The sequence below is a fragment of the Daphnia pulex genome, chromosome 3, assembly GCF_021134715.1.
Source record: "Daphnia pulex isolate KAP4 chromosome 3, ASM2113471v1".
Taxonomy (NCBI): Eukaryota; Metazoa; Arthropoda; class Branchiopoda; order Diplostraca; family Daphniidae; genus Daphnia; species Daphnia pulex.
This window is the reverse complement of record NC_060019.1, coordinates 3,395,634-3,412,470: the sequence shown is the minus strand read 5'-3', so window position 1 is coordinate 3,412,470 and position 16,837 is coordinate 3,395,634. Positions and strand designations below refer to the sequence as shown.

The following is a 16,837-nucleotide window of genomic DNA, read 5'->3' as shown; positions in this document are numbered from 1 at the left end:
CAGGGAAATCTTGAATGAAATAAACACAATAGTCGCCTTTACATGATGATTTTCATTCAATGATCCTTGCAGGATGAATACTATAATATATCGAAAGCTGAAGCTTTGTCTGAAAGTAAATGAAAGAACTTAATTTTGTATTCATTTATGTAATTAATATGTAGTACGCTACTGCTAGCTTCAACTTCATATGCAAATCCATGTAAAGAATCTTTCAAAACAAGTTTTGGTAAACTGCATAAGGTATCACATTTATTTTCCCAGCTCCGTTGATCTCAGCTGAAGATATTTTTGTATTCCCAGGTAATTTTTATCTCGTAGAAATTTTTAGCAGGTGTCATTACAGAAATTATACTGATACCTTTTGAGACTATTTATTAATACACAGAGAAATTAAATACCAGTTATTTCTTTTTATATTTGTTATGAAAAGGTCCTTTCCCATCTAGATTTGCACAGTTGTGGTCTGCATTATTAGAAATGTAGTGGGCGAATGATTTTTCTGTTAAACCATAAAGGTTTGATTTGCTGTCAACTGCTGCATGAAAAAAAGCAACTTCGTTATAGGAACTATAAACCCCAAATTTGTTGAATTGCTGAACTAGAAAAAGTGATGGTGATTGATGATGCAACTAAATGGTAAATCCTAGTTGAAGTAGTGCAGGGTTACTGTGTTAGGCCGAGATGCAATTACAATTTCTTTTTCTTACAGACGAATATTGAAGATTACTAATACATTTTGGAATAAAATATAATAGCTTTTATCTACGCTTTTTAATTCATGGAACACGTTAGTTATTTGATTGCTGTTTGGTATAAGGCCCATAATGTCATTTTTCAAAATTTCTGTAGCTGTATTTCAAATTTATTCTTTACATACTTCGTCGATTTTACTTGCATTTTTTTTCGTGATATGACTTCATCATTTTTGAGTTGCTGTACGAAGGCTTTGCCGAATTTGTCAATTCGGTAATCTGATTAATTTTGGCGTATAAAATGTTACCATCGTGGTAGTGTGATTCTTGTTTTTTTAACAACAGTTATACTTCTATCTTTCCGTCAAGCGATTGCGTATTTACTTCACTGGTTTGCTGCCACCACACCGAGAATATCACGGACTCTTTGGAAATTTTAAAAATAAAAGCGTCAAGCATTTCAACTCCAGTTTGGTAATTAATTATATCCACAGGAACGTGAAAGACGTTATGGATTAAAAAAAAAAGAATTGGGAATTCAAATTCTTGCATTCGCTCCACATAAGATTTTATTTGGTTCCGGATTGTAACAGCCGAGTAAAGCACAGGCTGTAAAAGGAGCATCAGGTTTTCTAGCTGTTTCTGCTTTACAATTTTGTGAAAAACTGGATACAACAGAAGATAGTATAAAAACTGCTGAAAATCAGCGTCTCTCTAGTTTATTACGTATCAAACTCTAATGGTTTATTGTATTTTGCAAACAATCCAAGGCGACCATCGACGGCTTCTAATAGTTCTACTTAAATTTTCCCTCGCGCTTACTAAAGATATTCCTTTTAGACGTCTTAAAACGCACCATAGACTCTGTGCATGCTTTCAATATGAATCCAGAAACCATTTTATAATCAATATCGCTGAACGGACTTCATTCGTTGAAGTTTATTACGTGTTCATCTTCCACCGAGTCGGACAATCGGACTTGCAACAAGTGTTTTCGTCAACGCGTGTTGGCGTATTCGTTTCACGGAGTTGATTAATTATTTTAAATTTTTTTAAAGGTTTTGTTACTTCTTTAGCTGGTCGTTTTGAAGCTTGCTCTTGGGAAGCCATTGGCTGCAATGGCCAATGAACTCCTCGCTGTATGCCGTAAAGGATTTTCTCATCGTCGATTAAAAAGAAGCTAAGTTGGAATTACAGGAGAGCATGCTGGCAGAAATCGGTGGTGGTGGAACTAATAATTACAATATCTTTAGTGACGAAAATACATTTTCCATCTTGAATTAAACAGATTTTTTAAAAACAAATTTTTTTAAGTCAATTGAGTCAAAACGTTAGTTAGTATACCGCAATAATGAAACAAAATTTCAAACAAATGGAACGAAATTCCATCCTTACCATACATATCTCATTAAATGAAGCGACAGGAAAACGGACAATGTATTGGTTTTGAGGTGAATCCAATAGAAAATACATTGGCCGAAATGGTGACTTCTATGGATACTCGATCAGCATGTTGTCACTGACTTCGAACTATGCGGAAACATTTCCCATCTTCCCTTCGATTTATGTCGTGGCGCCTCTTAATGACGGTTTCCACGAGCAATAATGGGAGAATTTATAACAGATACATCATCAACAATTGACAAAATTTACATATTTGTGTAAAAAAAAACAGGTTTCCTCATTTAACTATCCACTCCTCCTGCAAATTCAATTGTTGTTGGCTGTTGGAATAATGGTCCGGGCTAAAAAGAAGGACTTCTGATGTGGAATCTATAACCACTTTAACAATTGAAACCAAACTAGGGGAAATGAGTTGAGGTAAAACATTAATTCTAATAGTTGTTTCACCTTAGTGTAAACGGTAAACACCGACGGCGTAAAAATTTTTCACTCATTCAAATTCTCTGTGTGGTCTTTATTGCTCTCCATTAATGAACTTAATTTTGATGAAAAAGCTAAACACATCGTCATATGCTGTCTGTGGTTCGGTAATGGAAAGCCAAATGTTAATACTTTTCTTGAACTCTTAATAGCTTAGGCTCGAAGGCTTACTAAGAAGGGTGTCTTCAATCTTTCAATTGAAAGATTCATCTAGCAGGAGTTAAATTTCTAAAGTAGCTTTCCCCTTGTTAGTAGCCGATGTTCCGGCCAGAGCAATGTTAACTAATTTCCTGCATTACAATGGCTTTTATGGCTGTGGATTTTGTGAGTCTCTTAGGGTAATGGCACTGTTCAAGTGGATTCTTTTGTCCATCCCATAGCTACGTCCTAAAAGAACACGCGATAAATCGCACGTACAAGCCAAAACTGCAACCATTTCAACATGTTTGCGGATAGTGAAAAGAATGTCACTGTTGTATATGTTTCCATTTTTTCATATCATAAAAGGTGTAGTACCGTCCTAAATGCATTGCATTCTGCTTGGAATAGTCAAGCAATTTCTGAATCGTTAAAGCATATGCTCTTGAAGAAAATATCTCACGCGAAGAAATTGAAGTAGTTAGTTATAACGTTCACCTGTAACAACACATTATTGTAGATTCTATGATTTATTGGGAATGCCCATGGGGTTATTCGCCATTTATGTACGAAGATATAGGCGGGAAACTTAAATAAGTTTGTCACGGGTCCACACAGATCTGAAAACAAATATTCTTCTCCATTTTGAAAAATTCAAAAAACTTCTAATTTCGTTCGCGGAAGAAGTTGTCACAGAAACAGTAGATATAAGTAGATATAAGTAGCAGATTAGATCTCCCCGTGTCAGAAAACCGTAGAGCAATACGAGTGCTGGGTAAAAGTCTACAAACTTCTGCAGAGTCAGCCGGCATTTTGGCAATTCAAAGAAGTTAAGGAAAATAAATGTTTTGCACGTCATGCTTAAGTTATAAACGGCTGGCGGTCGATGGCAAAATATTCCCTTGTATGTCCTATTCCTTGCGTTTTAAACTTAATAACTGTTTTTCATTGTGTTGATTGAAAGACTTATAATATTTTCAGAATTCTGAAATTTTGTTTTTCTGCACTTGTGCAACTGAAGATCGTCCTTGCTCGGTCTCCAACCAATCTAATTGTCTTGAAATCTTTTATGTTTTTATTGGGGAAAAAATTCATTTTAAGAGACACTCTTCTATGCTGGACGAACATACTTTAATCGATTTGGGCACTTTTATAACCAAAATAATTCCTAGTGTCTCCCTTTCCCTAAAAAAAATAACGCCACAAGATGTCATTTCCAAATCTGCTCTTCTTTGTTGTGACAATGAAGTTTATGACAAACGGCACAAGGTTTGAAAGAGAGAAATGTCAAGTTTTTGAAAAAAAATTAAACTTGTCTTTCGCATATACAGGATTGTTATTTTTATTTGATTAGTGAATCTGGTGTATGCAGTGAATATAGTCATCATTTTATTGTAGCGCAACCTAGTACTTTTTTACCTGGAGGCCATCGGAAAATCCATATACAGCAGTACTTTCAGACCGATCGGTTCTTTGAAGACATAATAGAGTGGTTGAATTTTGGCAAGATTAGGAGCTGGTAGTCTTGACTTTATTCTGAAGGACCTAAAAATGGCAATTTTTAAGGGTCGCTGAGTGGCACGGATGAATTTAATGCACAAATTTTGTCTGGATTATCAACCCCAGATGATACAGCCAATATCGTAATTTGGAAAGGAATATGAATTTGTAAAAAGTAGTTACTTTATCTCGGAAGTTGCCTTACGCGAGTTAAAACAGGCAAGGTTCCTGAGTGTTTCCAGTGTTGTGAGAAAAAATTATATTAACAGTTGTTTCCACGTTGTTGTCAGCTAAGCGGCTGTGTTCAATAAAATTTCAAAATCGATCATAGACTTCAAGTTCATATGAGCTATCTCTGAATCATAATGCTACGTGCAGAGAACCAAATCGTCCACGTAGACTATGATTTTGCTGGCGAAAGGAAACTGCCCATCGAGAAGGCTGTACTCCAATATATTTTACAGAAATGGTGACTCCCCTTTGGGCAGTCGAGATCAACCGTATTTAATAAGGTAATGCCGTCAAATGATAGCTCTGCTTTACGTTAGTAAAAGAAAACTGGAGAAAACTGCAAATAATTCATATAATGTGGATTGGGCAACCCTTTCTTAACAACAAGCCACTTAGGTTTCCAAGCAGCGTCAACGCGCTTTTAATGTCAGGAAACGGACAGCAAGTGGAAAATTTCTTTTTTTGAATTGCCTTAAAAAAGGCTGACAAGTGTCGATTCGGCTGTTTTGAAAGACGATAGTGACCGTAGTGATACGGATAGGTTGATAGCAGTTTGGGTCCTCGTAGTGCCAGTTTCATTTAACACATCACCCACCATAAACGTCCTTCCCTGACACACCTGTCGCCGGAAACTTTTGGTGAACATATCCGATGTTGGTCGCTTTTGTGATGTAGCCAATCAATGTTTCCCTTTTTGTAAAATGGACATTTTTTAAATGGTTTTGCAAAATCCTACAATCACACCCTCACCGCCAATTCAAAATTGTTCACGCAATGATGTCATTGCAGTTATTTTCATAGCGTTGGCGTTTCTGTTTTGCGCCTTTTTGCACTGATTTGGCAGCGTAAATGTGTATAAACAGTACACTAAGGTTAAACAACTATTAGAATTCATTTTTTACCTGGCGTATTTCCTTGTCTATTCTTTACTTTTATCTCTACGCCTTGAAAAACGAGAGTGCGTGCAATGGCTGATGTACCTCCTTCCACGGCATAATGAAGAGCGGTGTTTCCTTTTTCGTCTTGCACATTTAGGCTTGCTCCGGCTGATATTGTTTGCATGGCTAGGCGGTAAGCTCCAATTTTCGTAGCCATAATTAATACTGTTTCACTTTGATGGTTGTGATTTCGATTTTCTTTTTTTTCCACCTTTTTAAAAGTTCAGTGCTTGATAGGCCTCTTAGTTTCGTTGACATTCTTTCAATTATTTCACTTTCACTTTTTACTGCAGCTTGCTGCAGCGGTGTTGAGTGGTTGAAGAGTTTATCTAATTCTGCCTTAATATATGATTCTGAGATTTCGTGACTTACTTGTGATGACCTTGAAATGTTCTTCGTGAAAACCTTAAATTATTCCTGCTGACATCCTAGAATTATTCCGAAAACCTTAATCCAGGTCCTTAACCTTGGATCAAAGTTTTTTTTTTTGCATCTTAGAAACCAATGCTTAACGAAATGAATATTATTGTTCACACTGCTGCAGTCTTAAATTAACTTTATTTTCATTCCTGAAACATTAAAATATTTTCACGAAATTTACGAACATACATGTTCGCAAAAACGCGAACATTTTTCTTAGAGAGTATTCGCGGCAAACGGTTGAAATAAATCTATTGTCGATTTGAGAATAATCCTGAAATGACGTCACTCAGCGGAATAAGCTAGACGTCGATGAATGAACTGAATGTATTAGAGACGTGTCAAGTATGGAGGGGCCTAAGTAACGGGTGTGTACTGGGCCTCAGTCGTGTAACTACGGTGACGATGAGACAAAGGGTAATGTCAAGGGGAGGATGAAAGGCTGTCAAGTAGCCCACGGGCAATACATTGTAGCAATATCGCAAGTCATCACAATCCAGTCTGAATAAGATAGCCCATCCCAAACCAATTTCTTGGCATACATGAGAAACCAATGCGTAGTTGATGTAGACAGTCCATGAAGAAAAACAATTGAGGACATTATGGTCGACACGTCACTTAGTAGCTTTCTTCGGGAAAGGCTGATGAGGCGTAGTCTGGGTACCGAATAAGATGTATTAAATATCGAAACTAATTTTCTTGCATTAGAAATCACTGTGGCAAAAAATGGTAGCCCAAAATGGTAGCCAAAAATGACATCCTGTTTCAAATGCATTGCCACATTACTACGGTGAAGGAAAATTAATATTTTAAATAGGAAATGGATTAGGTGGTACGAAAAATTCTTGGCGTTCATCACAAGGGATTTGTGGGCTTAAAGCTGGTTAAAATGACTCCTTCTCAAGATTTTCGGATATTCCAAGCTGTCAGAGTGCAACCTATCCCATCACTACAAGAAATTGAAGGTAAACATGAACCATAGTCTTTGAAAATTTATTAAAAATATATTATGGCCATATCACTAGTGATTCCAGTATTTATAGCATTATCTTTATTATGGATTTATGTCAAACTTTGGCCGATTGCTGTTCCTACAATTCCTGGAGATGAAATAGAGGTGAAGTCTACGGGAGAGTTCTGGCCGTAAAATATTTTCTTATACCCGTCAAAATGAAGCAGGTTATTGGTATTCACAAAAGATTATTCTGGCAGAATAGTGGAATGGTGGAACTCGTTATCCTTAGTAACCAAAAGACATTTGAGTAAATATTTGTTTCTTAAATTCAATTCAACATATTTTTTACAAATATCAATTTTTTTAGGTTGAATGAGTCAAAAAGTTCGTTCTTCTAACACACGAATGGAACAAGATTATATCCTGGCCACAAAAATCTCGTTGAAAGAAGCGACAAGAAATCGGCCAATAAATTGGCCTGGTTTTAAGGTGAAAGCACTCCACCTCATTCAGGGCCGACTTACCGGAAATTACGTAAAAATTCTTGAAGACTATCTGGTGCAATATGCATGGGCTCGTTTTGGACCAACAAAAGATTGTCCAAACTCTATTTGCCCAAGATCGATAACCAATTCATACCAGTTATTTGGTGCAAGCCTGGTTCGAAGTAAAGGGGAAGGAATTTGACGTTTAACCCTGGCCTAAAAAGGAGTTGACTTAAATTCAAAGAAAATGTATGACACGAGAAATTGACATCAATTGATACTCATCATGTTGCCACTGACTTCGCTTCAACATTTCCCATCGGCCTTTCGATGAAAATTGGTGGTTTCTCTAAATTTTGGTTATCACGAGGGATTATGGTAACAATTATCGGAAGATCAGCTTTCATTCATTGTTTCTTGTTACGCATTTCCGGAAATAATTGAAATTATGACCACATATGTTACATTATTCGCGACGGCTAGGGTGGGTTGGGGGTTCATCTATTTCTTTCCCTTTTCCATTGGTTATCGCAATAATTTACACCAGTCTTCCAATCAACAAACCAGTCAGTTAAGGTAAAATCTCTACATTTTTTCATTTTGTCTTTGTATCGTTTTTCTATCGGAAGTTGGTTCGACGTTGGGAAAATATTCCTTGATTTGTTTTAGGTGATATTATTTTTAGTTGTTACTCAACTTTTGACCTCAAACAGTTGTCTGCAGAAAATCCATCAGCAGGTTTTGCCGAAAAATCAAAACTTAAAAAATTATCGCCCGTTTTCATGTTCTTTCAATTTTCACCAAATTCATTAAGGAATTTCGGTGATTGAATTTAGAGATCTCCATTACTAACAGAATGCAGATTAACTTGGTGAAACGGACTAGTGCACTTGGTCACCATAAACCATTCTTTACTCGCATTTCAATTTCGAAGCCTACACATTTTCACCAGTTGTTTTTATTGGTTTTCCAGAGAGATTTGAGCGAGACTATTCCTCTCTTAAATGTCTTTTCTCAACTTTCTTATAACGATTGCGCCTTTTTTCTACAGTGCAATGTTGTGTTTAGAGACGTAGTAGTCGGTATTTAGACTTGAAAGGAAAGTTCCATTTACAGAAAATCCCCTTTATTTCAAAAGTTCTCAACTGTAAACTATTAGACAGTTCCAAACGTTTTGCAGATGTTCGGTGTATCAGACTTGTAACCTTTTCAGTAATACCATTCATTACGTGACAGTGTTAAATAATCACAACGTTAATTTTCGAATTTGAAACCAAGCTGTAGAAACATACAGATTAGTCAAAAATCCTCCTGCATAGAAAGGACCTACCTCGATATTGAAATACCTCGATATTGAAATAAAATCACAAATGATTTATGTAAGCTAAGTCACGTCTGTTGTTAGCATATGCTTCGTGGACAATTCAATCTCTAAACTATTAAACTTAAAATTAAACATTTGGGTAAATTATGTAATCCATTGACTTGACCTATGTTTTGGTGTGAGCATTTTTTTCACTCGTCATACTTGGGTACAATGGCATCATTAGTGGGGAAAAAATTGCGATTTTTTCCTGGTTATTTTTATTTCTTAAATATCTCAGGAAAAAACCAAGGCGACGTCTCACGGAGACCACAATGGCTTTTTTTTGGCTACGACCCTCGTTTACTTTCTGTTTAATTGAATTCTTTTTAGATTACAATCGATCGAGATGGAATCTCCAGACTCAATAACTCCTGTTATTAATGAAGCTCAAGAAGAATTATCTACTAAAGTCGTATCTACTGGAAACAGCGCTTCTCAAGATGCTGCGACAAAAACTGTTTCGGTTAAAAGTATTTTGAAAAAGAGTTTGCCGGTCAAGCCCGCCACGGTGAAAACTGTTTCAGCTCAAATTACTACGTCCAAAACTGGGTTGCCCAAACCCATCTCGACGGAACTGATTGTGACTAAACCCGTTGCGACCAGCAGCACAATCGAAATCCCCAGTTCTCGTGGATTGGAAAACAAGTATGTTAAAATATTATTGAATCTTCTGTAATGATCACTTAATTTAACTTTATATTTTATTAGGTCGGAATCATCTATTATTGATGAAGCTCTAGAAGAATTATCTACTAAAGTCGTATCTACTGGAAACAGCGCTTCTCAAGGCGCTGCGACAAAAACTGTTCCGACTGAAAGTATTTTGAACAAAATTATGCCGGTCAAATCCGCCACGGTGAAAACTGTTTCAGCTCAAATTACTACAGCCAAAACTGGGTTGCCCAAACCCATCTCGACGGAACTGATTGTGACTAAACCTGTTGCGACTAAAATCGTTGCGACCAGCAACACAATCGAAATCCCCCGTTCTCGTGGATTGGAAAACATGTGTGATAAATATGATGGGGTCTACTGTTATTATTATTTAATTCAACAATATTTTCTTAGATCGGAAACATTTGCTCCACAAGAATTGGTGGCCAACACCGTCGTTACCGAAAATTTGATTCCTGGCGTTGCGAATATAAGTGTTCCTGACAAATTCTTGGCGGCCGCTATGGTCGAAATCCCACAGGGAATCGGATCAGAACTTGACACTTTGTATGTGTGTATTGTAGAATCAAATTTGCGATCACTCGATTTATATAGTTTTTTTTAAGGCCAGAAACGTCTGAAATTGAAACTTCGGAACAAAAATCGGACAAAATGGATGCTGCGCCTGAAAACCTTGCTGCAAAAACCGTGGTGACTGAGTCTGTTGCTCCCACAAACGTTGCTAAAAATGCTGCTCCGGTCCCATTCGTTCGTTTCGTTGCGGCCGAATCAATTGCATCGGTAATCGTTCCTCCCAAATCCGATGAAGCAATTAGTCTTGCGGCTAAAACTGATGATCCCAAAGACGCTGTTCCAAAAATCCTTTCGGCAAAATCGATTGAACCGAGAACCGTTGCAACTAGATCTGTTGCAACTAGAACCAAGTCGGTCAATTCTATTGAAACTGAAACAGCTGAAAAAAAGGTGCTGTCAAAATCACTAAACCACGTAAGGAACAAGAAATTGCAAAAGAGAGTGGGCATAATGAGGTTTGCATGGCAGCAACATGTCTTGAGTCTACTACGGCTACGGCCGTCAATTGGGTTCAGTGTGATGAGTGTTCAAAGTGGTTTCATTACAAGTAAGATTTTTCACCATGTCCACACATAAAAAACAATTAACTTAATTTTTGGTTTTGTACTTGCAGGTGCATTGGAGTGAAGCGGGTTTCAAGAAAAAAAAGGTTTCTTTGCCCCGTATGCAAGGTGTAATTGAATGCCATCTGAAGAACATTTTCAATTTTTTTGAAACTCAAATTTTACTAACTCGGATAAATAAAATGGCTTTTAAAATTATTTATTTTTTTTTGTTTTTTTATGAGTTTTTACTGTATTAATACTGTGAAAGATTACAAAACACAATGAGTAAAAATTACGTAGAACACAATGACATTGATTGAAACGAATTACTTTGATATTCACTAAACAACTGTTGTAGTATAAAGTAGGGATATTTGGTAAATCCATTTTTTTGAAACGGTTTCTTCATTTTTCTTTTCATTTCGGAATAAAAACAAGCACAAAACAAAAAACTTCTATAAACTTCTGCAACTCTTTTTTTATTGTTTTCTTGAACAGCAATTGACGTTGCCAAACCAAGCAAATTCTCAAAATTGTTGGTCAAGTAGCCCAAGGGGATATCATGGCCTCGGCCGAACTTTTTGAAACAAAAGTGCCGACTTTTTCCCACTGAATTAAACACAGAACTACGGGGTTAATAATTCTGTCGACAGGTCACTTTATGCAGCACATTACAGTTTATTGAAATATGCAAATATTAATGCCATACGTTATGTAGATACATACGAATGATTCCTTTCAAAAATATGCAATTCGGTTAAATTTGAAATAATTAAATATAAAAAATAAAATACTTTCGTGCATCTAACGACAAAGATTTTTACACCAAAAAATTCAGAATCAAATTCTGATCAGAAAATATGTAAATAAAAAAAAATCGTTTTACGAAAGATTTTGGTTTTTGTGTGCAAAGATTTTGAGAAACGAAATCAAGCCTGCACTTGTATGGAAAGTAGGCGACTTTACGGTGAAAGAAAATTTGTTCCATAACTTCCTGTTGGTCCTGTAATCAACCGATTTTTATGAATTTTTGGATTCTAATGCTATTTTGTATGCTCTTCGATTCTAATAAAATTAGTTTGATTTCTCTTAAAATAATCGAACCAGCGCTTTTACGGAAAGCGGACGGATTTGCGCTGGAAGAAAATTTGTTCCATAACATCCTGTTGGTTCTGTAATTAACCGATTTTAATAAAAATTTGGATTCTAATGCTATTTTGTATGTTCTCTTCGATTCTATTAAAATTAGTTTTAGTTCTCATTCGATCCTTTAAACCATAGCTCTATCTTTTTCGTAAAGTCGAGATCATTTTAATCTGGAAATATTTCTGAATTTGCATATTTAAGTGTTTGAAAACCCATGTGGAAAACCTTTCAATTTTTATTTTTCCGCGACACATTGCCGCCATACTAGTCAGGGTGCGGGGGGGGGGGGGCATTTCGCACCATTTCTAGGCTGAATATTTAAAAATAGCTTTGTTCTTTATGGAATGTGTTCTAATTTTAATAATTTCTAATGTACAATTAATAAAGAAAAACTTTACAAACACAACATATTTCAAATTCGTTTATTGAAACCACACTATTTACACCTTCACTAGAGAAAAATTTCTTCTTCCTCATCCGAATCATCTGAAACATCGCTATCTTCATCATCATCAAACAAGGAGTCTGAACAAGGAATGGGGTTTGAATTGTTAAAATAAGGACCGTAACATAAAGCATCTTCGTGCAGTACTTTGAGACGTGTTAATTCGGATTTTTTTTATATTAATAGCTGCATGATGGATTCTATTCTCCAACACATCTAGAGAGTTAGCCTCTTTATTCAATTCGTCAATTTCTACTTTGATAGAAGTAGTATGTCTTTCAATACACTTAAGAAACTGATCCATTTCTTTTTTCGACTGCACAATTTGTTCCGCATTTCGCTTTCGCAGCATCCAGCAATCCACAATTTTAAAGTTTTCCTTAAAGGAGACTATACGGAAGATACGCGATAATAAAAACAACATAGATAGAATTTTGAACATAGAAACATACGTTGATTGGCTTCGTTCAATGGGAAAACTCCTTCGGAGAAATGTTCCGCCGTGACTTTGAACTCAGTCGAAATATTATTAATTTCGTTGATTACTTTGGCAGCTTTAGTTTTAAGCACGGTCACGCGCCTTCTCATTTTTGTTCTCCATTTACAAGAATCTGTCAGAAAAATCTCGGCAAATGTTTTAATCAAAACCTTTATTATACGCCAAGTACAGCCTACTTGCAACGCTGCTAATGCAATCGTGCACGGTAATAACTTCAAAATGTATGGCTTCCAGTTCGTTCTGTAGATCCGTAAGGTGGGACGGAGCTCTAGTTTTGCTACCTTTGCAAAATTATTACTTTAGTAGCGCATTGACACCTCTTTTGAAGCTTGGAATTCCGAATTTCCACAGAGTTGACGCGAACCAATTGATTTCTTGGACTAAGTAAAACAAACGTTAGTTAAAGCTTTAAACTTTTTTTGTTTTGTCTTTTATTTGCTTTATTTAAATATATGGTTTTACCTGGGGTTTCACTTTGTCAATAGACTCTTTTAGTAGCTGGAATTCTTCCCTCTGAGGAATGACCTCATTCCCGTACCAGGCCCTAGCAGGGCGCCTGTTAAATGAAAATTTCAAATACAATATATATATAAAGAATGAGTCAAATATTCTGCCTACTCGTTTTTGCGGTTAGTCCTGGTAAGCTTGTGATTTCCATCAGGATGGCCAGAGAGAAGGGCAGGCTCCCCGGTATCTAAATCAACACAAACTCGACACAAAAGTTTATCCATGTTCTTAACGCGTGTGTCAACCAAATGCCTCGTAAACTCATGGGCCTGGCTGGCTTTGGCAAACATGGGGCCATTAACTGTTGGACACTGGAAAAAAGGCATGGATTATTCTAGCTCAATAGTACATACAAGATACTAGAATTTACCCTTGATCCTTCCGTTGACATTGCTGATAAACATTCAAGGAACTTTCGCTCGGAAGTACCTGGTGTAAGCAGTTTTAAATGGTACCACATAGTTAAGAGATTAGAACACACCAGAAAAGTAATTTTGTCGGGAACAGGGGGCCAAAAACCGGAGATGATGTAGTCAGCCATTTCGGCTTCTCCGGTGATTTTGCATTTTTCACAGTAGAAAGCGGCGGAATTTAAATCAAATCTTCCTGTCAATTATGGAGATTAGACCATGCAATAGACTAAAATTAATCATTTAGGCCTACCATTCGATGTAATGACACATGAAAATTGTCGTCCTGCAACAAGCGAAACTTGTGTTCATGGAAGACATCCTTTACATGCTGGTGGTTTGAATACCGGCACAGGAACCGCTGAGCATTGCATGAATAAAATTATAAAATTCATAACTGTCTAGTTTAAAATGACAACATATATACCTAGCTGATAGAGAGACCCCTTTGAGTTAATAAATACTTTCAAGTCCAACACTCTTGAGTTCTCATTTTTGTAGAAAATTCTTTTGTGAAAAGGTGATTGATAATGAATCAAGTTGTCACAGCTCCAGCAATAATGATGTCTGCAATCCTCACAACGTATGTGATGGTCTTTGAGCATATTCTTACATCCAACAGCATCACATATCCGTTCATGGCCAGATGAGGCATGTGATGTTAGAACTGTCACATAAACCTCTTCTTGTCTCTCTTCCCACATGTTGTCAGCCTTTGTAAATTCTACATCAGCTGTCTTTTTCTTTTCACAAGAGAAAACATTCCTGGATGATTGGGCTGCCTCAAGTTCAGCACTGGCTTCAACTTCCATTTCCTTCATGCCATTTCCTTCATGCTTTTTTGATGGTCCTTAAATAATGTGAAAAAGGAAATACATAAGCTGTGTCAAGTGCTGAAAACCATAATGTTCTAGCTTACTTTGGATTGGTTTTTTGTCATCATTGTCTTGTTCATTATCCTTGAAGTCCCCATACAGAGATCGTAATGGAAGATTGAGTGGGTTACTGAGCATTCGACGTTTTTCACTTTTACGTTTTAATCTTTCAACCTTCTTTTGCTCTGATAAAGCTGCCTTTTTCTCTGCGGAAATTTTTACTTTATTAACTGCCCCATAATTTTTTTGGAACAACTTTACCCATTCTGTTACACAAATAGGTTTTATCAATGGCGTAATGAGTAATGACCGGTAAATTAATGACAATGTTTTATACAATGTAGACCAGAACAATAACAAAATGAACAAAATTTCGAACAAGTGCAACCGTTCACACAAGTGCAAAGAGTTTATGCCCTTCCACCACCATGAGCGCTAGTTGTATAGGGTTGACAGCGAGAGAAAAAGTGGCGCAGCAGTCACGCAAACGTGTGCACAAGTGCAGCCCAACTTGAGTTGTAGAATTCTCTAACATACCCGAATTGAAGGTAAACGCCTTACTCCAGCGATAGCATTGCACCACAGACCACGCTATTGATAACGCTTGATGTGTTGGCGTCTGCTGTGTGTGTGAATCAATTTGGAATGAAAATGATTCAGAATCGAATTCTTACAGATCAAATGAACCGAAAATTGCAATTCAAATTTTAAAATGATTAAAAATAAAATGTACACATGTTGAAGCTATTTTAATTTTTTTATAAGATTTCTATTTCTTATTTGTAAATTAAACGCCGAAGTTGACGATGAGCAGATGACGCCATCTTCATAACGCTATTGAACCACGCTAGTGACGCCACTATCACCGATAGATGGAAATCTTCAAAACCACATTTGGTATTCAACTATAATAGAAATTTCCTTTTCGTGCTGTATATTAAATCAATTAATGTATATATCATCAATTAAAAAAACAAAACACGATCAATTTCGCCAGGATAGTTCCACACCGCTTTATGCTGTTGAGCTATTAATTGTTCTAAAATATTTTGTAAATAAAATTCTTTATCGACATGGCCGAGATTCGAACACCGGCGCTTGAGATTCATAGACCGAGTATCTTACCACTAGACCAACCGTCGTCATATACGGAGAAGGGAAAACATGGGCGTGTATGGTATGGCCCAGGTAAACCCCCCTTCACTCACCCCACTCCCATGAGTGCTTTCAGCCTCCCCCGCTCGACCACCCTTCTGGCCGGCTTGAGCAGCACCTCGCGTCATAAAACAAGAAACTTAAAAGTGATATCCGTTTGTTGCTTTAAAAAAAACATGAAATTGTTATGGATATGTTTGAAATCAATCCGTAAGATTTATTTAATCAAACATGTTCATTTCCTACTTCACCTGAGTACTGGCATAGGTAGAGGGGGGAGACACGTTCAAGGCTGAGCCGCTGAAGGGGAGAGACGCGTTCAAGGCTGAGCCGCTGAAGGGGGATCGAGCTACGGAACAAATAAATGGCGAAGAAAACACGGAAATTTGTTCATTTTTTTTTAATTAGCGATAGTTAATAAGTGAAAACGACGTTTGTAACAAATGAATTTTACAGTTAAGATCAAGGGGATACGTTCATAAAAAAATAAAGACGGAAATCAGCTACCTAACATGTGAAAAACGAAACGGCAATTTGTGAATTCACTCATCGTGGTTTGAGCTACGGCAATGAATATAAGCGGTGGCGGATCTCTCGTTGATTATTCAGCCATCTCGCTTACGTAGAGTAGGTCGAATTTTTTATTGAAAATATTTCAGAGTACCTTATGGAACTTAGAAATAATTGGGAGAAAAAGGCCCACTTTGACCGCGAAATAGGACCGCTTTAAAAATATTTTAAAAGTGGGCCTATTTCGTAGGGTCCTATTTCGTCCGGTCCTATTTGCCGGTCCTATTTCGTCGGGGTCTATTTAGACCGGTCCTATATCTCCGCCAATTCGTCATGAACATGATCAATACGTCCTGAGCGTATAAATCTCGGTTGGTGTCACGTTTTTCTATCATGCTTTCTTTGTCTTTATCTAAATCTGAATATTTCGGAAATCGATGACAATATCGCGCGTAATGCCCATTAGTTTTAAAAACAGGGTGACAGGATTGAAATCGATGTTGTCCGGTTATTGGTACAGTCTCTTTTCTTGTCGTCGTCTGTCAGAATAGCGCCGCATTCGTCTGTTATGTTATCGTCGTATTTTTTTGCGAAGTCGACTTACCTAATGGGCATTGTTCTTGAGTGGCCACGAATTCCATGTTCATAAATGAGAAAGACGAATCATTGGTAGTTCGGTAAACGAAATCGAAAACTGCGGCCATAATTATTCTATTCCTGTAACAAGTAGCATTCAAATGACTTCCGTTTAAAAATGCTAAAGGCTGCAGTATACGATGCGGAAAAAAGGAAAAAAATAAAAATATATTTGAGTTTCTTATCGAATATTGAATGTACATTTAATATTGGACCCCAAAATATAAATTCTTTCCTGAAAGAAAAAGG

The 16,837-nt window shown here is 36.8% G+C and overlaps 1 protein-coding gene and 1 long non-coding RNA gene across 2 annotated transcripts; one reads left to right on the top strand and one right to left on the bottom strand.

Annotated features, from left to right (window-relative positions):
- Positions 1-8,958: 8,958 nt before the first annotated feature.
- Positions 8,959-10,487, top strand: LOC124189961. The gene is made up of 5 exons (XM_046582475.1): positions 8,959-9,257; positions 9,321-9,620; positions 9,681-9,833; positions 9,893-10,407; positions 10,474-10,487. Exons 1-5 carry the CDS (start codon positions 8,959-8,961, stop codon positions 10,485-10,487), a joined length of 1,281 nt encoding a protein of 426 aa, XP_046438431.1.
- Positions 10,488-12,310: 1,823 nt separating this feature from the next.
- LOC124189917 lies at positions 12,311-14,843 on the bottom strand. The gene is made up of 9 exons (XR_006872712.1): positions 14,332-14,843; positions 13,840-14,262; positions 13,666-13,773; positions 13,373-13,608; positions 13,114-13,313; positions 12,958-13,051; positions 12,672-12,875; positions 12,449-12,607; positions 12,311-12,386 (listed from the first exon to the last, which is right to left on the bottom strand). It is a non-coding gene; the product is annotated as an uncharacterized LOC124189917 (long non-coding RNA).
- Between the last annotated feature and the right edge of the window lie 1,994 nt (positions 14,844-16,837).

Excerpts from the sequence above, each read along its gene's own strand:
- LOC124189961 (XM_046582475.1), top strand. The coding sequence starts at position 8,959 with ATGGAATCTCCAGACTCAATAACTCCTGTTATTAATGAAGCTCAAGAA. Across the intron at positions 9,258-9,320 it reads TCTCGTGGATTGGAAAACAA|GTCGGAATCATCTATTATTG; the intron begins GTATGTTAAAAT and ends ATATTTTATTAG. Across the intron at positions 9,834-9,892 it reads GGATCAGAACTTGACACTTT|GCCAGAAACGTCTGAAATTG; the intron begins GTATGTGTGTAT and ends GTTTTTTTTAAG.